At 39.4% G+C, this 24,426-nt stretch overlaps 1 protein-coding gene across 2 annotated transcripts in view; it reads right to left on the bottom strand.

The window, feature by feature from the left end:
* Positions 1–24,426, bottom strand: part of PLCB1 (phospholipase C beta 1) — a 408,321-nt gene that overhangs the window by 90,265 nt on the left and 293,630 nt on the right. For both annotated transcript variants that reach the window (XM_042789375.1, XM_042789376.1), the window contains exons 11-17: positions 23,161–23,318; positions 18,823–18,905; positions 12,054–12,138; positions 11,389–11,566; positions 4,870–4,940; positions 4,167–4,263; positions 296–380 (exon numbers count right to left, since the gene is read on the bottom strand). In XM_042789375.1, the coding sequence (XP_042645309.1) occupies positions 296–380; positions 4,167–4,263; positions 4,870–4,940; positions 11,389–11,566; positions 12,054–12,138; positions 18,823–18,905; positions 23,161–23,318 (757 nt within the window). The remainder of the gene's footprint in view (positions 1–295; positions 381–4,166; positions 4,264–4,869; positions 4,941–11,388; positions 11,567–12,053; positions 12,139–18,822; positions 18,906–23,160; positions 23,319–24,426) is intronic.

Genomic DNA, 24,426 nt, shown 5'->3' on the forward strand with positions numbered 1-24,426 from the left:
TCAGCCGCATTTTGACAATTTGCTCACCATAACTCATACCACCTCAAATAGGATGATAAATTTAACAATGGGAATACAAAGTATCAGGTCTCCAATATGTAGTTTATGCCTATTCCCTCTAGTCCTAGCCCACAGCACAAGGACGCATGCCAGCTTTTAAATTAGCTCATCAGAACTCAGGCCAATTAATTCATCTAGGAAGACAGTCAAATCTACAAATTTCATTTCAGTTCCTTATTTCCCCAGCTCCTGTCTCCAAATTTCAATAAATCAGCTTTCTGAAAGTCAAGGATACTCCACAAATTCCACAGGAGACTTCGTAAGTTGCTCAAGCCCTTTGGTTTCCACAAAGGAAGACATTTCAAAACTTTTGTTGCGCTCTGAAAGTTTAAAGGGGAAACAAAACCAGTGACACATTAGAGCATGGAATAATATGCGATGCATGAGCTGCAAACAACTGGTTTAGTCTCAGTCCCCTTACCCCATCTACTGTTCATCAGCTCATTTCACCTTGATCTCAAAGAATTTACATACACAACTCTGCTGACAGCAGTAAGCTCACTCTGCACATGCTCAAGAGCTCCATCTGAACTCCTATGAGCACTATCCAAATGAAGGGCATTGGCACAGCCTGAGGTTACTACTGATATTATCAGCTCTGGGCAACAGAAAGTCAGTGCATGGGCAGAGATCTCTCATGTTTGCTTGTAAAATACCATGTTGATACACTTCGGGCAGAACCCAAAGCTCACAGGTGTGGTGCAGACGTACTGTAGCAGCTTTTGTGGGGAACACAGAAGGCCCTGCTGGATCTCTAAATTGTCTTTGCAGACAGATGCAAGGGCTTGGAGCCAATTTGAAGCTATAACAACTAATGTCCGTATCAGATTAAACTAAGCAGTGCACTAGCTGTGCCTACAGCAGTTCTTGTTACCACCAATATGTCAGGGTAAGGTCACATCTGTTTCAAACAGCCATGGAAACATTGCTATCTCATCAAGCCTGAAGGTGAACTCCTGTGTCCCAGCAGGTCTTCAGACCTAACCCTGAACTAATATGGAGTTTCTATGACCTATTTAATTTGGTCAAACTTTCTGACCTGACAGTGGTGAAAAGCTCCTCCCAAGCTTGTAATTCAGTAGGACTAAACGTTAATTCCCGTATCATTTGTTACCTTCACCTGACGTGTGCACAGTTTTTCAGTGTAACCACGTGACATGCTGTAGGAGAGAGTCTAAGCAAGACCCTTCTAGCTTCAGTATTTTTTCCTTTACAATTTTGTAGAGCAGGTAAGGATCCTTGTAAAATAACAGCTTCCCATTTCATCACAACCAGCTGTGTAGATTGCCTAGAAAGGGCCACAGTGCTGGGAGGTCATATCCATTAGATATCTCAGCACTGCTCTCCTTAAACATTGCCTGTCTTGAAACATGAACTCTCTAGTCTCACCGCTTCAGTGAAAGCAAACAATAAGGCAGAGAAAAGGCTTGCCCTTATCTGGTTTTAGAAGTAATTGTGCTGTAGTAATCCAGGGATGGCCAGGAGGCCAGCCTGGCCAGCTCCTTGAAGTCAAACTGCGAAGCTGCAGGAGAGGGATAAAACTGAACAAAAGCACTTGTCTTGTGGAGAGAAGCAGGAGAGAAACAGGTGGGCGCTTTCCTTAGAGGAAGCCAAAAAGGAAGCAGTGGATCCAAAGAAATGAGGAACTAGATTATTTGGGCCAACACGAGAGGAAAATGTGCTGCCAGACTGCGAACTACAAACTAGTCTCAGTGTATGGGGAAGCGTCAGAGGATGACCATGGTGCTCAAAAAGTGATTCTCTTCCTCTAGGAGAGCTGGGACTCAGCCTTTATTGTGGACCCTATTTCTAATTAGCAACTGTCATGCTGCTGCCATTATTCACAGCTGTTATCTCTTAATGACTAAAGATTCTTGCCATTCCCTAGAGGCTGCATTCCTACCACTCCTCTTCCTTTCCAACAAGCAATATCCTCTCTTTCTCCAGACTCTGTTCCAGCCAGCTCACCTCCATCTCAGGTCCTTATAACAGCACTGAGATTATTCTTATTCCATTATTATTAATGGGATAGCACTAGCAACACACGTATATAGTGGGCTTATTCTATTTAGAATATAGGTGCTTGAATTTGTTGTAGTAACATACTGTATCTCAGCCTTATCTTAAAGTAGAGCATCTGTGGGAAACCAGAACTGGTAGATGTTAAATGATTCAGTTACTAAATGTCCAGGGCTTAAGCAAACTCCTAATTAAAATAAGAACAATTATTTCCTTGTAGTATCTGGAGAGGATTAAGGACCTCACCCTTGGAAGAAAAGACTGTGCAGGGAGAGACATTTCTCTCTCATGATACATTACACCGTGCTATCTTATCATCCATCTTAACAGGAGGAAGTCACTATGGAGTGGACAAACCTGAAAAACTGTCTGAAAAACTTGAAAAAATACAGTTACGGCTACTTGCTGTCAAAGAGAGGGAACATATCTAGTGTGGGCAATCAGGGGACTGTTACAGATCCAGTGCTATTCAATATTTCTATTAACAGGTTGGATGCAAGACCAGAAAATGTACTTTCAAAATGTGTCAATGTCAGAAGCAGTGAGGTACTGTTACTACCATGAAGGCCAGGATCACAAATCAAAACAAATTCTGAATTAGAAAATAATAAATTAGAAAAATGCTGTAACACGAAAATGATTAAACTGTATAAAAGACAAGCATGGATCTCCACACTTAGGGTAATGAAGTCAGGTGAATAAAAAGAAAATCTGGACAGCAATTGGATAGACAGAAAATTAAAAAACAATCCTTATCTAACTCCTTTGTTATTCAGCTCATCTTTGCTGAATTTAATTAAGGTCCATCAGTGAGTACAGGCTAGGAGTAAGACCAAAACCCACAAGTCATGCCACTGTGCCAGCTGCTTTACCGGCTGGCATCATTTCCCACATAAGGCCACTGCTTTAATGAACTGGCCACATTTACCACATAATGATATTTTTGACATAAACGCCAGAAAATATTAATTCCTTAACATTAGAAGCTCACAGAAGCAGTATGTTTGAACAAAGGTCACATCAAGATTTAGGATAAAAAATCTGGACATCAGCAGTTTGTTACAAAAGACAAAACTTGGAAAGGCACAGCCAGGTGAACAAAAGAAATCTACAGAAGACAATTTTGTAACAGCTGCATCAACTTGTCCTGCTAGGATTCACATGGTTTCCTTTCCAGAAGGAATATCTCCTTCCCACTGTGTTCTTGCAACTCTCAGGGATAGAGGAGATTATAAACACTGAAAGAGACACTGCTGTAGGGATCTGCATGAATTTGTGAATGTTTGTGTGTGTCTGTATAAATATCCACATACAAATGAACAGGTAGATAACTTCTTATATGTTTATTATTCATCATGAGTAAATGCAAAATCCTGTATATAGATACGGTCTTAGGCACCTATTCCCCGTCCTCTGCCAAGGTCTCTACAAATCCATAATAAATTAAAATGCTATACACTTCGTTAACTAAAAAGCTCTAAGAGCATATTGAAACCTGTCAAAACAAAGTGAAAAAGGGCAGGCAAACGGTAGGGGGTTCTGCACCAAGAAAGGAAAAGATGCTGCAGTGTTCACTGAGGATGCCACTGAGTGCATTCCTAGCAAGACATCTTCTGTAAAAGCCAGCGGGGGATGAAATTATGGCCTTTTCTATACAATACACAGAGGCAGGAAAGAGTGAATTTGGATATGGGGAAGGGTAGACTCTGCTTACTCTGAATCCTCTGTAAAAAGTGGCAGAAGCAAAATATAAAGCATGTGCTAATCTGTAGGAATATTTATGACCACCTTTCTCAAGCTGCTTGAGTTACTCTTCAGTCACGGACAACAAAGACAATGTAAGGACAACATTTTCAAAATGTTTTTGAAATGGCAGCATGGTTACTGTCGGTAAAGTTTGATATTTTGACAAATAGAGGTTTCAGAATAAATATGGATTTATTTGGCTGGGTACCAAGAGAACATTTTCTGTCCGTGTGCTTGCATCTAACTGAGAAGAAGCCAAGTAGCATTTCTCCAGAACTTTCTTCCAAACTCTTGCTAGGTAATTTCCAGTATAAGATGTTGCTCGTGCTTAGCTTACTTACTTTTTGATACTTCAAATGACTCAAACTTCACAGGCTGGATGTAGTTCACCAGGTTAGACATCTCTTCTGTGGCCATAGCCTCACTTCCAGCAGTACCCTAGGACAGAGAAGGGAAAATGCTGTCGTTTTGATCTGACTATGGTGGCCATCAGAGACCACAAATATCAAAGCCCAGTTTTCTGCCAACTGTACTATCTTTCACTGATCCTGGCTTAGTGAAGTCAGTGATTCACATGGGGAGCTTCACACAGTAAAGAAGAAAATTTTCTATAAAATTTAAATGTTTACTTAAACTGCTGCTGTACTCATTCTTTTTATGTGACTCCTAGGGAAGTGACTGCATTACCTTTACACATGTATAGTGCTGAGCACATTTATCAGTACTATTGGATAAATTACTAAATACAGCTCTAAGGTTTTGATGTAAAGTTTTTCTTCCAACAATGCTAAATACACCACAAGCAGTTGTCTAAAATGGATCAGCTGTGGTGCTATTTATTCTTATTCTTCAGTAAATGGAAAGATAAATAAATAAAGATGTGCTTCCAAACCGATTAACAACCAACTTCAGAAAGTTGGTGGTGTGTTTCCCAATGCTCTGCCTCCCTTTCTCCACTAGATGGTAGTCCCACTCCTGGTAACACAAGCCAACCCACAACTGCTGGAACCGACCCATCACCGTAAAACGTATCTACACCCTTACTTCATCCATCGACGACTTTTTACAGTCATCATCATAGTCATCATCATCATCGCTCTCAATCTCTGCTTCTCCTGAAAAGTTTTAAGCAGAAGATAATTACTGGCTGAAACAATAGTTATAATTACCAGGGATAAATTTGAGAAAGATGTGGAAGTAGCACTGCTTAAAGGAGACTACGTTGTATATGTGCTTTTTGTCACAGCACAAATCAAATGCACTGCCTAGAGGAATTCATCCATCTTCAGCACTGATAAGTTCTTATTGCTCAACCAAACAAAAAGTCTTCCTCTGCAGCTGTTGGATGCTCGGTGTTTGGAAATCATGGGGTAGGTATCAGCACTGAGAAGAGAGCATTGCAGTGTGCGTAGCGTGCACAGTGTGTGGGTGCAGTGTCACAAGACTGCTCTGAAAAGCTGTTCCCATGCTTGGGGCACAGCCCTGGGGTTTGGGAGACGTGAGTTCAAATTCCCTCAGGATCCCTGCAGGACCTTCAGTGACAGCCTCACCCCCACTGAGAAGTGCACACCTAACAGCACTCACGGGGTGAAGGAATCACATGTGAAAACTGATGAGATTCCCTCGGGCTGTGGCATCGGGGGCTGTTCAGCAAAATCCATCTGTTCTGAGCGTATCGCAGTACATGTACTGAGGCAGCACAGCTGGGAGGATCTGGCACAGGAACCGATCTGCAATAGCTGGACTTCAGTTCCCTTCACAGCCTGCTTCCGTGTGCCTTACTGCTCGGACTCCAGTGGCACAGCTCAAATGCACCGGCTGAGGGCACTGCAAATCAAATAATGCGAAGAAAACGCACGAGGCTCATCCTTTCCCTGAAAACGTACTGCTGGAGTAAATGGGACCGAATAAAACACATTTTATACCTTGCTCCCAATTGCGGTGTAGTCATCCAATTCCTACGGGCAAGACACAGATTCTTTATTGTTAATTAATGAATGCCTCCCCTCACCTCCAAAATGTTTTGATTTGGTTGCATCAGAAATGGAACCATTAAGGAATATCAAGCTTATCTTTCTCTTTAGTGGGTCTGGCTGTCATAAAGTATACACTGTGCATCTTAAGAAGAATCTGGAAAAGAAAGTTTAACTTATACTGCAGTCACCTATCCACACCTATAAGATTGACAACTCTCCCCAAAGATTTTATTCCTCAAACCTTTCAGCTTTCTTCCATAGTGGCAATTTTATTTTGGCAGCATAAAAATCTAACCACTGTGCAGCATTCCCAAACTCTCCAGAGAATGGTAATTCAGTCTCAGTTCCTCCTGTCAATTTAGGGTCTAATCCAAAGTCCACCGAGTCAATAAAGAAACTCCTCTTTGTTCCAGCAGGACTTGAATCATGCCCAGTGGGCCCCTTCTGAACATGGAGAGCACATATGATTTAAATAATGAGTGTGCCTTTCACAACCAAATGATGACTACCCAGCCTGCGTTTCCTTCCAGATGCAGATGTTGAAATGTCAAGCTTTTATTCATGAACACATTTCTTCCCTAACGTTTCATTGAAGAAAGTAACATGATTGCTCAACAGGCTCAAGGGATGGCTCAAGGCACCTCAACACATTGCAAAGAGCCAGCCAAGCTCTCACAGGATTTGCAGTGACAAACTTCGGATGGGAAGCTCTCAACTGATTTAACCAGACTGGCAAAATAGCACAGTCCACAAAATGGGGGACATGGACAGATTTCAGGCAACTTCAGCTGCTGAGATACCAGGTAGCTCATAGCTTGTTCTTGCTAGAAGTGTCCAGGGAGGAAAGCATGCAACACATTATTCATTTATTTTAAAATATTTAACAGGAAGACTCCCAAGGAGATCAGATCTCATTTTCAAGTTCTGCATCAGACAGCAAAACCAGCACAAATAACACACAGGATTGCAAACACGGAATAAAAATTAGTAAGTGCTTTAGAAAGTATGACTACCTCTGCATTGCCGTTCCCCCAGTAGCATGGTCCTGTGCTCAAACCCAACCTTCTTTTCCCATTTCACTGCTGGGACACAAAGTCAGAGCAAGCCTTAGCCAGACTGAGGAGCTGTCTGTGCCGTGGACACTGTCATGCTCACCCTCGCACAGCGGGATCAGCCCCATGCCATCACTCCTATCCCTCCCCAGGAGGGCACAGGCACTGTGTTTCATAAATGCATGTGGGCTGGTGTACGTGGCTCTGCTGCAGGTCAAGTCCAGTACATGTGTGTGAGCTTGTCTAAGCGACAACTAGCTGTAATGGCATAATAATTATTTGCAATTAGACGGGAGTACAAACCCAAGTCAGGACAAGACCTCTCTGTGCTATGAGGCATACAAATAGAGAAACTAGAGAGCCCTGCTCCAAGGGTTTGACCTCCAAGTATGAGACAGGATCCTGCTCCTGGACAGAGGCAGACAGAAGAATATCAGGACGTAAAAAGATGTTGCTCCCTCCCACAATAGGTAAGTTATAACGCAGATACTGTCAGCTGCTCGTAGGCAGAAGGGCACAGGAAACTTCTCAGTGGAATAATGGGGCAGTTTCAAGGATGTTTTCAAGGAGCTGCCCCTAGTAAATGGGACAGTGTGGGGAAGGCACAGAAGTGCTCACTGGGTAACAGAATGAGTGGACAAAGGAAGCTGAATCCCAACTGATGGGCAGAGGGATTCAACACAGTAAGACTGACTGGAAGGTGATTAGGAGAGGAGAGCTGGGAATGACAAGCCAAATCCCTATTACCAAGGGTTGAGGAAGCAGAGTGCTAAGTATTATCCATTCTCACCATGCCTCAGCAGCATGACAGATATTGAGAGCCTAATAAAATGAAAGGTTATACATTGCTTGAAATTCAGAGGAATTTTGTAATCTGCTTTCTCAGACCCCTTTAAAATAACAGCCAGAATGGATTATAAATGTGGTACTTGCTGGTGCAGCTTGGTAGCTCTACAGCGTTTAGACAGGCACCAGTATCTTTGAGGAGGAAATCACCTTTTGTTTTTTCCACAGGCTGTACATCAGCACTAGCTGATTTTTACAAAGGAAAAAATGAACTTTATTCTGTTTGCTAAAACATTTTACTTTGTAACAGTGGGCCCTGGCCTCAGCTGCCATGCAGCATCAATGTACCAATGTATTTACATACACTGAGCCTAAAACTTTTTATTCAGACTTCTTAGTCGTCATGAAATGATGGAGCCAATTCTACCCTCTCTGTCTTCCTGTGACTCTTTTCTTTCAGCACCCACTACTCTGACAAAAACATTATCCTATCAGTGAGACATTAACAATTTGCTTGAAAATTTAAATACTGTTCAATTAGTAAGTTTTGGCTGTTTTCAGTACAGGCCTACTTTCACTAAAATGTACGTACCTGCAGAAGTGCCACTGTTCTTTCTGCAGTGTAATCTAACTTGTTTGAAAATTTATTTCCATTCATTGTGCTTAAAACAGCCAAATTTAAGATGCTTATTTACCAAAATTGCAATACATCTCACAAATGTTATCTCTGAAATTCTTTTTCTTCTTTGCCGGCTTTGCTGCACCTTTAGGGAAAGCTTTCTCCACTGACAGATATTATACCCTACTGAAGTTACTTTTTACATCAGTTTCATTAACATCTTGCAAGCCATTCCTCAAAGCTCATTTCAGAATTGTGTTTTTAATTATTGCTACTATACCACCACCACCTAGTTTTCATATGGTATGCTTTATAAACAAATCAGAAGAATGATTTATTTGGGTTTAAATCAGACCTCAAGCAGTGGAAGACACAGTGAAGCATGCTATCAGCTGAAGTACGAATCTCCATATTTTTTGCATTGCCGTGAAAAAAATAATTTGAAATCTCAAGAAGGCTAAATCAGCACAACTTTCTCTTAGAGATCAGCAGTAATTCTGACAGGAGCTATACAATACAATAGAGTTATTTGAATAATATGTCCAACTTGCTAAATGTAAAGATTACATTAAGGTTGGAGTATTGAAACACCTCATGTTAAGAAATGTTAAGAATTAGGCTTCCTTTAGTGAGTCTAATTGCATTACTCTTCTCATGCTCCAAAAAAAAAAAAAAAAAGATACTGGCTATAGAGGAGCATAATGGCTGCAGGGCTCCAGCATTATGTGTTGCCAATATTGAGATGCACTTAAGGAATGAGGGCAGTGAAAAAAAAGGGTGTCATGGAGACTGTTGAGCACTGCCCCATGGAGCCATGCTCTTCACTGGGTCTTGCCACAGTGGTCTTATAAAATGGTGGATTTTAATTTTTTTTTTTTTTTTTTAACGTTCACAGACAGAAATCTGGCATCTGATTTACAGAAATGCTGCATGCTTATAGCTGTAAGCTGTAGCTGAAATCTCTGGAGCTGTGCTCTGAATACTTAAAAATTCAAAGTATTCTTGAAAAATCAGAACCTGGATGTTCCTTGTCAGTCAGCCCTAAACTGCTCTTAAGCTCTCTCAGACTCGGCTCCTCTTAGATAAAATTGGCTTAATATTTATTCACTTCCCACAGGTATTGTTCAGATAAATTCACTGCTGTTTGTTAAGTGCTCATATGCAGCCTGGATACCCCCACAGAAATTCACTGCAAGATGAGGATGCTACATCTAGGATCACGGATTGAATGACAGAGAGAGAAAAAATATTGACTAAGTGCATTCTCCAAAAGAGGCATCGGTCCTAAAGGAGAAACAATGGCTGACAGAAGGATTACAAGTAATATATTTTAGCAGTCACAGATGAACCAAGTGACCACATTAATTTTGCAGTCTCATCTCTAGCATTTCATAATTTCTAAGTGTTCATCTTCATAATCTACGGTTAACAGAGGTTGTAATATAGGTAATACAGGCATAATATTCACAGTTAATTTGTAAAATTACACACCCTATTATGGGTACTGACCCCTCTGCCGTGCACCATCATCATCTAGATTCACAGCCCAGGTCTTTTCCTATAAAAGCTCATAGAGAGGCTCCTGGAAGACAAAGCTGTCACCCTCTATGCAGATCAGGCACTCGGAAAGTAAGACATACACTTTGCCACTGGGTTCTCACTATGTGCTGGTAACAGAAATGGAGAGTTGGGAACCCAGGGTTGATTTCAAGTGTTGGAAAGGAGTCAGCTGGCACACATGTACTTATTTTTCTATTGCTTGGGATTTGTCTAAAGTTAATCAAGAAAACAGTATTAAATCATTCCTGACACCAGGATGAATCTTCTTTTGAAAGCCAAGCCCTACTCCAAAGCATGCCCTTTTCAAATTTTCTTAACACAGTAGTTGAAAAGTCTTTCTTTGCTTTTAACAGAATAAATGTTATCCACAAATACAGCAGGATTTTTTTTTTTTTTTTTTTTTCCTTAATTCAGCTTGGGGCAAACTGCCAGCATGAAAAATTTCAGCTCAAATAATCAGAGTTTAGAAAAAATTACAATGGAAAAAAGTTTTTTAATGGCAAATGGTAATGAATTTGTATTCCAGTAGAGGTTTCATTTACTCTGTAAGTATTCTACTACTGAGGCATTGATGTCTTTGCTTTTAGCAATCCAACATTTCAGACTTTAATAGGAAGAAGAAACTCTAGTGCAGGGAACAGACACTGGGCTGGGAATCTGGATATACAGATTTTGTTGTTTGTTCTGCTGCTAATCTGCTCCTGTGGTTTAGAGCAAATCCTTACTCTATCTTTTTTTTCTCTACTTCTCTTTGTCTAGGTTTTAAGCTCTTCGGGACAAAGAGTGTTTCTCACTGATTTTTGTATACCAACACTCACAATGGTCCCCTGCAGATCCCATAGGCATTACCAGATGCCTATATATTAAATTATAGTAACTTTTCTATTTAATTTCTGATTTAAAAAATTCTAATAATGAACAAGTTAAACGTAATATACTGCTTTCCATTGGCTACATTCCCTACAATTCCTGATGGTAATAAGTATCTGTTTGCAGTATTATTTTTGCCTGTTTCCATCTCTGGAACAGAAGAACATCTTATAGCACTTTGCACAGAGGTTTGTGATGTGTTCTCAACTAATGCAAGACAACAGCAGGTTGAGCCTTGCCTGCCTGAGGAACAGGTATCTCATTCACAGTTACTCTAAATCTTAAGACGCTGCAGAACCACTGCAGTTCTCCTGTGCAATGGGTTAAGTCTGAAAGGGCACCAAATGGTAGGCACATCTCGGAGGCAACAGAAAAAAAGAAAACATTTATATTTGGTACTGGGCTTAGGCACATAGAAAAGGGACCCAAGGGTGGAGGAGCTGGCAGCTTGCTCTACTTCCTAAGCAGTGCAGAGAAATGTTACTACACGTCACTGAGCTTTAGGTCACTCTGTAAGTGATTCCTCAGTCACGAGCCTTCACAGACTCCTGGATCAATGACACTGAGCATTATTTCCTACTGAGTGAGGCCCACACTGGTGTCCCTTTACCTTGCTAGAGCAATGCAAACGGATTAAATACTAGGTGCAATTAAGCATCTGTGGTTTAGGGCAAAATATATTTGTAGACAGAGTTCGTACCTGCGCCGGGGGAGGAAGGTTCAAACATACTAGATGTATCACTGCATGTGTTGGAAGCTTGCTCCGAGAGCTTCTTTTTTGCACTTCCATCTGCAGACTTATGTGACTTCTTTTTATTCTTCACCAGAATTTTGTACATTAAATCCGTAGGACTTGGAAGAGGAACCCCAGGTTCAAGCTTGCAGAAAAAAAGGAAGAGAAATTTGTTACAACAACAAAAGAAATGAGTTTATGGCAATTTCTTAGGGCCCACATAGTGCAAGATAGTTTTTACCTCTATAAGCCCTGTTAAAATGAAATGTATTTTGCACAAGAGGTAATCTCAACATTAAATGAAACAGGGCTACTGAGGGCACTTAAGAAGAAAAGAAAAATGCTTTATTAAGTGTCTACAGTAACAACTGAAGTTTTAGTTCAAGTATTAAAGTCTACATTATAAAATGGCAGCTATAAGACTCAATTGCATTTACAAGATTACAATTCACTGTATCAGAACAATCTCTGAATCAGAAATTATATGCTTAAATCACCAATAGCTCACATTGCTTAAGTCCCACCTTTAGACTGTTTTGAAAGGCTGTGTATGAAGAATGGTACATCACTGACAGACTTAGATAAGAATTCACACAGATATTTGGGATCTGATAAACACCAAACCATATTACCGGGTATTTTTCCAATGGATCCATAAGCAATGCATCTCCAAATATTAATCTGCAGTACTCTGCCATTTTTGCCTGCTGTTTAGGGCTAAAGGGAGAAAAGAAATACATAAATGAGTCATGCTAATGCTACAGAGTGAAAGCAGCAGTAATGGACTATTTAATACCCCTAAACTAGATATAATTTCCTGATCCAATTGCTGTGAATTTTTCAGATGGACCTAGATATATCCTGCAATTATTCTGATTCCTCTGATAGAGCTTATCAAAAGGATCATACATGGAGTAAAGGTACAAGTCAATTGAATAATAGTGAAACTGAACTTTCAACATCAAGGTATATTTTCCCATGCACTTAGTAGAAAATAAAATAACGAGGCTGTCAGCTGCTACCTTTAGGGAAATAACTGTACATGAATTTGCCTCTTTCAGGCAACATTTTTATTCAAAGTTTAAATATTTTCCTCCTTTTGTTACTTTATACACATGCCTGGCATACTTCTCACACACACACACCTCCCAACCGCATTTGGATTTCGTTCTCTTCCTGTCATACCTGACCTATGGCATAAACCCCAAATCAGTCTCACAGAAAGCAGTCTCCTGTGCAGGGGCCTCTGTTAAACTCCCCAAGCTGAGGGTACTTGTCACCTCCCACAGCACGTCTACAAGGCACAGCCGTACAGAAGAAGGGGCAGAAGACGTTACCCGGGTCTCAAAACCAGCAAAGCTGCATCAGCCATAGGCACTGGTAGAGAAGCAGCAAGTTTTACTGCAGATTTCGAAAATGCAGTTAGTTTTCCCGCAGATTTTTGTGCCAAAATGCAGCCCACTCTCCCACCCTGTTTGTTAGCCCGTGTGAGGTGGGTGCGGTGCCTGTGCAGCGCGACGGCCCTGCCGGGAGCTGCAGCTGCACCCCTGCACCGCGCTCCGCGACAAAGCACTGACCCACCCGCACACCTCCCGGGCTGGGTTCGCACCAAAAAACTTCCACTGCTCTTGCCAGCTCGCCCAAAAGTATTTCCCCTGACACATCCTCACCGGCAGAAGTCATAGCGCAGATATAATTTTGCTACTGCTAAGATGTATTATGTCAGTTTGGAGAACTGGTGTAATAAGTGATGGTGTAACCACATTTTATATGCATGTAATTACCTACTGCATGCATGTTATGTGTTTGTAACTGGGACCAACATATCAGGACAGCCTTCTTACTGGGGATCTGGACGTAAGAACAAGCTGCTAGGCAGAGCTGCTCAATGGTCACTTTAGCTTGTCTGGCTATGTGGTCAGATTTTTTAAAATTTTAAAAATTTATTTAAAATCAGGTAGAAAGTCAATTTTACAACAGTAAATTACTTCAGTGGTTTTCATGACATCCTCTAGAATTAAACTGAGCTTCAGTAAACTCTACTTATAATCAGTTTTCCCAAAGTGCAACCAAAGAACTCATGCGTATCAGTGATGGGAGTTGAAGGTCTGAAGATAGGTTATACTGCTCAGAATGATTACTCAAATCATCTTAAAATGCGGCTCAGTCCTATGGTCACTTCCTAATTTTAGATGACTGTATTTTTGTTACATGTGCCTGCTTAAAATCTGTATTAGGTATCTTTAAAAGTTTCCTTTTTTGATACTCTGTTGAGAAGTCTCGATGAAAGGACAGGTTTATATTGCTTAATATAACTTCCTCGACTACTGTTAATCATGATCTGTATATCATGGAAGATACACAAATGGCATAAGCGGTTATGTTACCATGGAGCTATTTTTCATGACAAAATAGAGCTGGGTATATAGGAAAAAGGAGTGCTTATTGTTCCCTTGCACAATAAGAGTACAACAACCGCTGTGTCTAGTCTGTCATTAGCTGCCAACTGAGCACCGGGCACTGCAGCTCCTCCTGGGGTCAGCAAGACCAAACCAGAGCTGCGATAAAGGCTGGGTGGCATTTGAATCAGAAAATGTAATTTCTCTGAAATCAGCATTCTGGATGTGCCTTGAAGCAGATAGAGGGTGAACTGGTCATCAGCTCAGTCACTGACAAAATATATTGTGAAGAGGCTTTAAGTTATTCCACAAAACTATGCAAGAGCTGCATGCAATTTAAATCACTGTGGCATTTCATTAATGCTTTCTTTTGCATGCAGCCAATTCTGCAAAAAAGCTAAAGGCCACTTTTAGCTGAGAATGGAAAATTAAGATGAAGACAAGCAAGGCAGTGGAATTAAGAACCTGCAAGGGAGAATGGGATGGGAAGAACAGATCAGGCTACGTCAGCGTGTTAGCTATTTCTGACCACCAGCTACCCAGGAAAATAAAGTAAGAAAGCAGAATGGGTATTTTCTATAGGTCTAGGGGTCATTATAGTGAATTTTATTGCATTCTCCTCCACTAGTGTATATTTTGAATAGACCCACGCTCTTAGAACCCAGAACGTTCAAAGGTCACCTCCTTGAATCAAAAAAAGCACAATTATTGAGATCATAGCAATTAGATGTGACATCAGCATTTTTAAATGGGCACACCAACTCCAAAAAAACTCTTGATAGGAATCTGAAAAAAATATGCAAGAGTTAAATCTAATAAGTATCAAACTATCACCATAGCTAGAACAAATTCTTCTGATCTTCTGTGTATAATTATGTGTTTACCTCAAAGAGAGCACTGTGAGAACTTGAATTTTTGCAAAAGAGAAAAATGTAATGCAACATTATTTTGGTTTAGCATATAAATTCCAATGCCACTGCATCCCAGAGGCAGAAAGAAGGAAAAGGAAAATTATGTGAAAAACTAACAGTTTTTAATACGATAAAAAAAATTCTTGCAGTAGGCAACAAAGTCAAACTAAGAAAATCATGACATTACAAAATTACTTGTCTTTGTGAACTGGACTATATGCACAGATATTTAAAAAAGCACCTAAGAGGGATTAAAAAATATTTAGAAGTACCAGCATTCAAGCGAGTGGTATTTTTTGTGTGTTCTCTCCCTAATATGTATAAAATTATATTGTTTCAAGAGATAGATCATTAGTAATAGTGTAGATTATATATTACTATTACAGTATTTTAGAAGTTGAAGTATCAGTTTCTTTTTATTTTCCCTTCTTTCAAAATTATGAATCAGAGCAACAGACTGAAATACCAACTTCTCTACATCAACTTATTTCTCCCTTTTGTGTTATGGAACAGAAAAATCAGGTATTTCCTAGTCCACATCTACTGTTATTGAAAATTCTCTCAGCATTCATGTATTGTAATGAAAATTGATTGCCTGAAAAGAGCTGACTTTATCTGCTTTATGATTTTCACTGTGCAGACATGGACGGGTAGCACATAGACTAATTATATATGCCCTCAAAATGTGCCAGGGCAAGGAAAGATAAAGTGGGAACATGATACCTGGAGATAGGAAAATATAAAGAATATTAAGGAATGTTTTCATTACTATTACTGCATTGCCTGTACTTTGTTTTACTGTGTTTGTATTAAGCCTGTTATGAAGGTCAATCACAGAGGCTCCTTGGCACTGATGCACAACTACTGCTCCTAACATTGTATTATCACTTCTGCAGAGATCCTTCTTCTGCATAAGACAAAAACACAGATGCTTCCCAGAAGAGTCTAAAATAATTCGAAGTGTAGGAAGAAAAAATGAATAAAATCCTGTTAATATTTGAAATAACAATTCCAGCAAGAAACCAGCAATATGAATAACTGTAATTAAATTTAATCTTGGAAGCAATCTTACATGGATACTGTTCAAGGATCACTTAACCTTTTTGCTATGTCATCAGTGCATTTCTAATTATAGAGTGTCTGCTTTCAGATTTGCAGATTGCTTATCTTCTTGCAAGCCCAGTTTCAAACATCAAGGTCTTCTTGAGGTCTTTTCAACATTTTCAGGACAGTTTTCTACTTTTCAATAGAACCACATCTTTTCTTAGTACTGCCTTTTTACAGTGTGCACGCTTGGACTTCGATATAAATGATGGTATACACAATATTTTATATATTCTAAAATCCGTCTGTTCACCTCTTTTTCTAAACTTTTTACTGGATAAAAACAGGCAAGAAGAAATACACTACATAGAGGTGTTACAGTAAGTGAAATTAAAATTCTTCACATGCTATAAAGATATTAGAGAGGAGACCTTCTAGGAAAAACATCTAAAGAAAGCAAAATGAGATGATTAACACTATGTGCTAAGAAGTGATTTCTTCCCTAGGCAGACAAAAAGTGTCAAAAATATTCTCATGAACATAAACCAGAAGGAAGAAAAATTGCATTTTAAGTCCAGTGGTGATTAACGCTGTCACATCTATGGCGGTGATGTAAAACTTATTTACCTCTTATTTACCTCGTGGTCTGTTTAAAAGCCATGAATACAGAACACAGGATAAAAGTGTATTTCTGTTTTAGCCAATACCAAAATTTCCACTGATTTGTATGGGACCAGCATCTCACACATGAATACTGACTTGTAGCTTGAAAATTGGAAGAAAAATTTGGTCATCCAAAAGTAGAAATTGATGTAATAGGATTTGTTTGACATCAATTCTTACTTAGCATTTTTTGTTAATATTCAGGGCAAAGCCCATCTTTTAAGATCTAGGAGAAAAACAACATTCCACGTAAATGAAAAGACAAAAGGAGCATTCCATGAAATTAGGTGAATGTTTCTGTGAGTGGCATGACTAATTGCAGATTTCTCTAGCAACTAGTGAAGAAATGAAGAGATAATTGTAGCAGTCGATAAAATAACTAGAAATTATTTTCAGCCAAAGCAAAATTAGAAATCATACACATTAAATCTGATGATTTGCTGCAGCAAAAAATAATAAATAGCAATAAAGCCTCAGAAAGGGAAAATACTCGATATTTTTGCACACTTGCTTTGCTAAAAACCTGTGTCATAGCAATGCATGGAAAAGGGTATCAAATAATACACTTAGGGATAATTCCTTGTTCCATGACTAGAGTTTTCTGAAGAGAAAGGTCTGATGTTTTCTGTGGGGCAATTTCTGAAGACTGGAGTAATGTTCACTTTTTGACATGTTCTTGCAGTATTGCACCACCTTTAATTTTGATGCTGTTTCATCTTATTTATACATAACTTACATCTGACAGGAGTTTACATTATACAATGATTTACTTCTTTACTTTCCTAAAATAGAACAGATCACCCTGGAATACCTGAAGATTTAAGTCTTAATGACTTTAAAGGAAGAAAAATGTAGCCCTTCTGGTTAAAATAAATTGGATGCTGCTTTATCTCTGCTTCATAGTAACACAGTGAATGTATATTTTAGCAAATACAGAAGAATTAATACAAAATATAAAACATTGAAGAATGATGGCTTAGAACTTTTCTAAAGGCCAGAAGTTTCATTTGGAAGCACTGAGAGAAGCATTGTGAGTTAAAACCTACAGCAGTAAGTGAGCATAAGCAAGTCCAAAGTGATACAACTTACACCAAAAAGAAAGGAGAGGGGGGACTGATTAGAGAAACAAATTAAACACAGTATCTGTGTGGTCTTTCAGGGGAAGACAGAACTAAGTAAGAAAGATTTAACAGGCAGCTGTCTGAATCATAACCAGTGGCCTTTAAATGTGCACAGAGCAAGCATGTATTTGCCCACAAAAGGTAGTGTAAACTAATACTGTAAGGTATACAGGTAGTGTAGGTCAGCTCTCAGATTTTAAATTTTTCTACCTACATCATTTTTGATCAGTATTGTCACATCTGTTCTTAAAAACATTCTTACATAGTTTCTTCTACCAGTTCCTTCCCTTATGACGAGAATGTTCTTCCTAAAACAATGGAAAAGCAGTTAGCCCTCACCCTTTTCCTCTTCAAGAAGCAAAAGTGCCAACATATTTTCTGATTTGTATTAAAACATTCATAGCTTCCCCATAGCTAACTTTTTATTTCACATTAAAGAAAGTTTCTAAGTCCAAACTGGCCCCAGAAGTATTGAAAATGTTTTCACAGCAGAAAACAAAAGTGGAAAAGGCAATTGAAGTTAAGGCACATGTTATGTGTCAGTGTCACCCCACTTTGAACCATGTGGTCTGTATATTCAAAATAAAAATTAATGTCAACCTTAAAAAAAATAAAAATCAGAACTAAACTGATAATAATAATTAAAAAAAAAAATAGATAACCGGGACAAGTTTAGAAGTGTTCTCACTTATTTTCTCTTTTCTCACACAGCAAAAATTGTCCTTTATGTGTAACCACAAAAACCAATCAACCAACAAAAAAACCAAAAAATAACATATTAGGAAAACTGCTATTTTTTGGCAGAAAGGGAACTGTTCCTGGCCATCCACACCACCTGTTTCGCAATCCTCGCTAGTCTATGGTTCTGGCCTCTACTTCTAACACATGATAAACGGACAAAATTCTGTGCACAGAATATGCTTATAGCACAGAATAGGGTCATAAGCAGGGAAAACATTGCTTCTTTTTATTTGATGAAGTACCACTACATTCCAGTGGGACATACTGAGACTGTAAAGTTAACATGATTTGTCTCACAATTATTCAGACTTCCTCTTTCATACAAAAGGTTCTAATTTGTGAAGGTTTTTAAGAACATGCCTGATTCATTCTCATCATCTTGACTACTTAGGCTGATGCAAATTTTTTGGGGGTAAGTGCTGTTGATCATGTCATGAAACTGCCACAAGCGCATACATAGTTCTGTGCTCAGACCTTATAAAAAAGTGTAACACCATACAGGAAAACATGGTAATTACTTACGAATCCACATGATTTTCAAAGGAAAGGAGGATTGGAAAGGGCGATGTCTTAAATGCACATTCAGCAATAGCTTCTATTACTTCCTAAAGAATCAAAAGATATACAGTTACAAATTGTTGTCTCCAATGAAACAGTGTTTTGGTCTTTGAAGTCAGAAAAGACCCAAGGAGGTCTGAAATCACACCCAAACTGCCTGAAATCAGACCTTCTGTTGTACACATCCCAGAAAGCCCTGGATGTGCTTTTGCAGCAACAAAATTTTTCAACCTGAACTGTAATCACATCTCCAAAATGTCTGATGAGCCTCAAGCATTGCATTTCTCAAGAAATGACTTATGTCTGCCTAAATCAATAGTTTAAATGTAAAACTTTGTGTTTGTGTGGATTTGTTCCATGCCTGAAGCTACGACTTTCATGAACTATTCTGCATAATAATAAACATGCGCTGACAAATGTGTGTCTTCTAAACATCAGCAGCACAAGCATGTAGCCATAAAATCCTTAGTTACTCTGACTCACAAGTTTTAGTTCCCTCTTTTTTTGATGACAGAAATCCCTTCAAGGCAAAAGAAAGAAAAAAAGAAAAAACATTACTTAGTTAAAACAGTTGGCTGCATAGTAATCATCCAACAAGAGGGCTCAGAAACTGAAACTTCTGTAGAAGTTTCCTTTCAGCTCTGATGGAAAGTGGCAACTGTAAATCTAGTAGAGGAATCATCTGATAACACTAATTTTAGTGGGGTGCACAATATAGTAATGCACTCACTGTTACAAATTATTCTATGTTTCCCTATCAGAACACAAATCTTTTTTCAAAAGAACTTATAAAACACTGAAGACTTTTCATATACATTTTTGTCAAACTCTGGAGTTTACAAGAACCTCAAACTCTGGAGTTTATAAGAACCCAAAAGCATGTTCCCTCTCAAATCATAAGAATGACTAAAACTGAAAATATTTATTTATTTTGAACAAGCGTCCTCTGGGGATTACTTTTGTTCATTTTCTGTACTTTAAAAGGCTCAACTGAGAAGCGTAAAAGTAAGAAATCCACTTCCTAAAATGAAAGCTGAGCTTCTGGTACATTCTTCTGATGTTGGGTTGCAGAATCCAGGGCTGGAAGGAAAGCACAAGCCACCTCAAGATTTGCTGATATGAGCTAGGAGACAAACAAAATTTACAGTCTTCATCTAAGTAGAAAAAAACACAGCACATGCACAAATTGTAGTATCTCTTAGATGAGAAACTAGCTCGTTCAGTACATACAGGTGGTGACTGATTATATTTAATAAACTGCAATCACCAAATATTTAAATGCTTCACACGTCACTAATCATGGATGTGCTTCAACTAAGACCACTTCTAGTCTTCAAAGAAAGCAGAAAAGCAAAGCATTTATGGGAAGAATAGCAAATGGTGCAGAAGGCTAGGTGAAGGCAGGTAGGAAGCTGTAGTTTCACAGCAGTGGTTCTCCCATGGGGGAATGTATGATGGAGTGGTTCCCGCTGCACATTTTCTTTCCAGCTCCAGTAAATCACTAAGTGCTGGTACCACCGTGAGGCTGTTCAGAACTAGGGATTCTCAAAAGCATCTAAGGCATTTTTTGCCATTACAAGGCAACAGTGGTGCTGAGAACCAGGTTTACAAATACAGAATCCTCCCATCTTGATGCTCTCCCCCCAGATCATTAGCACTGGCTTGGTCACCACCCACCTGCACCCTCCCCTTGGTTATGGAGCATCATGAAGGGCTTAAGAACACTTGATGTTGGATATGACAGGTACTGCCGAAAGCAGTCCTGAGGTCTTTCTTGCTCCTACACACTGCTCAAGCTGTGGAGTAAATCCATAAACTTATTTTCAACTGCCTTATCAACTGCAAAATGGATGAAATCCAGTATGTGTGGGGAAAATAACCGGAACGAGTAAAATCAGGATTACACAGATGAAATCTGAGCATGAGAAGCTCAGGCATTGGTTCAGTGAAGAAACGGGTAGCTAGTGATTCAGTCTTGCACTGCATTCAAATGTAAATGCAAATTCTCTATGGTCAGAGATGAACATTGTGATAAGTTCCATACCTTACTCCAGCTGCAGAATGACTCACCTGAAACAGGTCTCCAAGATATATATAAAGTACACATGCCTGATTATGGCATGAAAAATATTGTTGGTTCCCTATAAGATCTCACCCTGTCAGTAGCTCTCAATCTGCAGCTGAGAAGAACCTTTCTGATTTCTCTATGTCATGAAGCAAGGTAAAAACCAAGCAAACAACAAACCCCACAAAACGCTCAGCAACATAAGGATAGGAAGTATATATTGTTTCTGTCTCTGCACTTCAGAGAGCCTATCTGAGGCAGCGAAAACTGACAGACTGAGCAGAAGCATTGTGTGCCGTGGTCACGCCAAAAGCGTGAGCTGATAAATGATTCAGCATTCAGGACCCAGTGATCACTCTGAATTGATTCGCACACTTCTGACACATTATTTCACTATCATTTTGCTCTTTCTCAGCCAAGCAGCACACTTTGAGTGTTGAAAAGAAACCAGCAGTCGATAAATTTTTACATTTTTGTGTGTGGAGGAAAAATACTTGTCCTGAAGTGACAGATGAAATATTCCTGAGTAGGTTTAAAATACCTTCCAAAATCTCTCCTGCAAATAGAATGTCTAGGGTTGAACACCTGAATTACCAGGGATAATCCTCAGTCCTGCTAATGATCCTTTTAAGAATCAGATTAACTTTAAATTCCTGCTCGTGACCAAAGGAATTCAGAGCTATCTTCCTTAATTAAAGAACTTTCAGCAACAAACCCTATGCCTGTCAACATAATTGGCTTCATATAAACATAACTGGAAAGTTAATTACAAAACATGGGAGAAGGTTGTTTTAAGTTTTCCTGTGATTAACTCGATCAGTAAAGAGTTAGAGAAAACAAATTGAAAAAAAGAAAGGAGTGTTCTGGTGCAAATGAAATTTGGTGTTTTGTCTGTGGGGCAGTATGGTTTGCTTTTCTTCCTAAAGGCAGGGACTAGAAGTCAAAAAAAGCAACCCCAATAGCTCATGCTTCAAGTGTGGGAGACAGGCATCAAAGATATATCTAGTAGAGAAGCTACATCTAACAGCTGTAACATAGCCAAATTCAGTAATGAATGTTTTTCCACATCTTCTTGCACACAGGTGAGTCTAGAAACGTATTTCCATGGTGAGTTAGTGTCTCAGATGAACAAGAATTGTTTCTTCACACTTCAAAAATTGTATCCTGATGTATCATTATAAGCTGTGCTGACCACCGATCTTAATACTACAGGAAAACACCTCCAATCCTGCTCCTGTAACGCCTTGGATCAAAACAATCTTTAAGAATAACAAGAAGATAACAATTTAAGGTTATTGCTAAGGGTGTAATACCTACCTTTCATTATAGAAAAAGTAAATCGAAGATGAAATCCAGTAATACAGATGATATGTTTAGGGTCTGAATGGCACAAATATCCCCTCACAATCTCCAAAGATACTAATTTTTCTTTTTCATCCTCCAGTGCTTCAGATCTGATCCCAAGTATCAGGAATAAGGGTAACATTGTGCATACCTTTATTAGCTTTTTTAAATTGTGAATGTAATGCTGAATATCTGGACCCTGAGGATGGGACCTGCCAACCTGGGCATGAGTAGCCTATTCACTGCTCATAGGAATGTAAAGGATTGTGGAGATTTCCATGACAGCTGCTGTTTCCTGCCTCAACTCAGCACTTTTGTCTCCCACCGCCACTTACCAGGCAGAGAAGAGAAAAATAACATGGCTTTTTGCTGTTCAAATACTTGTGGCCTTCATCTCAGCTCTCCTTCTTGCCGCACGCTATGGAGCTCTAACACAAACCAGTCCTCCCTCCCCATCCTCCAGGCGCATCTGCAGACCCGTTTTACACCGTGTACAACCAGTTGTGGTGGCAATACCTGGTCTTTCAGCCCTGGCTGGGGCCTACCCTGTTTCTCTCCCTGTGAGATTTACTGCAGGACGTGCACAGGAGTAGGGACCTGGGCCCTGAGCCCAGGCCCCAGATGGCCCAGACTATCACACTGTATAATCCCTTTTGCTCCGACTGCTGCGGTGGCCAGGAATCTCTTCCTCTGTGAGGTCCAAAGACTGCAACTCCTCTCTTCCAATGATTCTGCACATGCTCTGAAATCTCTTAAAACACCTTTTTGCCTTCACATTTCTCTTCCCATCCACCTATGCAGCAATGTTCTAGCAATGTATTTGTGATGCATTTTACATGAAAGAAAGAAACCACCCTAGTTGAAGCCAACACCAGTGTGCTCTGTTGCGGTACCTTGAAGGATATTTCAGTTGTCATAGTGAATCCATGTGTAATGACCGGCTCTTCTTCAGCTGTTCGTCCTTTCCAGCAGTCCAGCTCCACACAGCGGCAGCCTGACAAAAGCACTTGCCGATACATCTCCACCGATGAGTTACCGGCCAGCTGCCCAGCTGCCACAGCACAAGAACATGAAAAAGGGGAAGTCGTTTTGGGCCTCGGGAATAAATACAAATAATCTAATAATAAATAGAGTTAACAGCATTTTTTACCCTCAGCTGAGAGGAATAACACTCAAAGGCATACAAAAAGCATAAGAACATGATAGAAATAACTTAGGCAGAGTCCATGTCATGGTTTGGATTCTGCCCTCAGTTAAACTGCTGTGAGTGAGGAAAAATAGCCAAACTGAAGGCAGTTCAAAACCTCCTGATAGGCAGCATGGAATTCATAAAGTAAAAGTAAAAGTAAAAGTAAAATAAAATAAAATAAAATAAAATAAAATAAAATAAAATAAAATGGCTTAGTTTTAAAAGACTTTGATATCCTTTGACAAGCAATGCAAAATTCAGACGCGACTCGGGACAGCAAGATCACATGTTCTCATAACATGCAATGCAGTTTAACACGAGATAAAACAAACCTCCTGCACAGTTACTAATGGTACCATTACTAGGTCTCAAATCAATATTTAATACACTAATCTTCGCGCTGAGTTGGTCAGTTAAATTTCCTGATGTGGTACTGCATTATGTAGGGAGAAATTTAATTAAACTACCAGTTTCAAACAATGACATAATATAAATCTAACAATAAATAAGGAAAAGTTTTTCACAAACTCAGGAAGTATTAAGAAAACCCACACCAAAAACCAAAACCCCAAAAACCCAACAAAGAAATCCAGTTGTATTCAGGGAAGGATATCCAGTCAGGATGTCTTCATCTGCTGCGACAGGTTTGATTCCAGTCATATGGATACAAATCTCTTGCAGCAGAGAGGTAAAGATAATGGAAGAATGGCTTAGTGCTTGTTCAGATGTGAAGAAAATGGATGCAGTTTCCTGCTTTCTAGCAGACTTCATGAGAAAACCTTCCTGGATTTCTTGAAGGGAATTCACTTGCTTTTTAAGGAGGCAGTGAGTTCATTTATGTTAAAGATTCTTCACCGACGGGGGACATATAAATACTTCATCGAAACTGGCACATAATATAATGCAGATTACTCTAATTCTCATTTTATTGTCTCTGTGGTTCTGTGTTTAGGTTTTATGCTGGGAACTA

This window comes from Tyto alba, unplaced genomic scaffold, assembly GCF_018691265.1.
Source record: "Tyto alba isolate M040663 unplaced genomic scaffold, T.alba_DEE_v4.0 Super-Scaffold_16, whole genome shotgun sequence".
NCBI classification, from domain to species: Eukaryota; Metazoa; Chordata; class Aves; order Strigiformes; family Tytonidae; genus Tyto; species Tyto alba.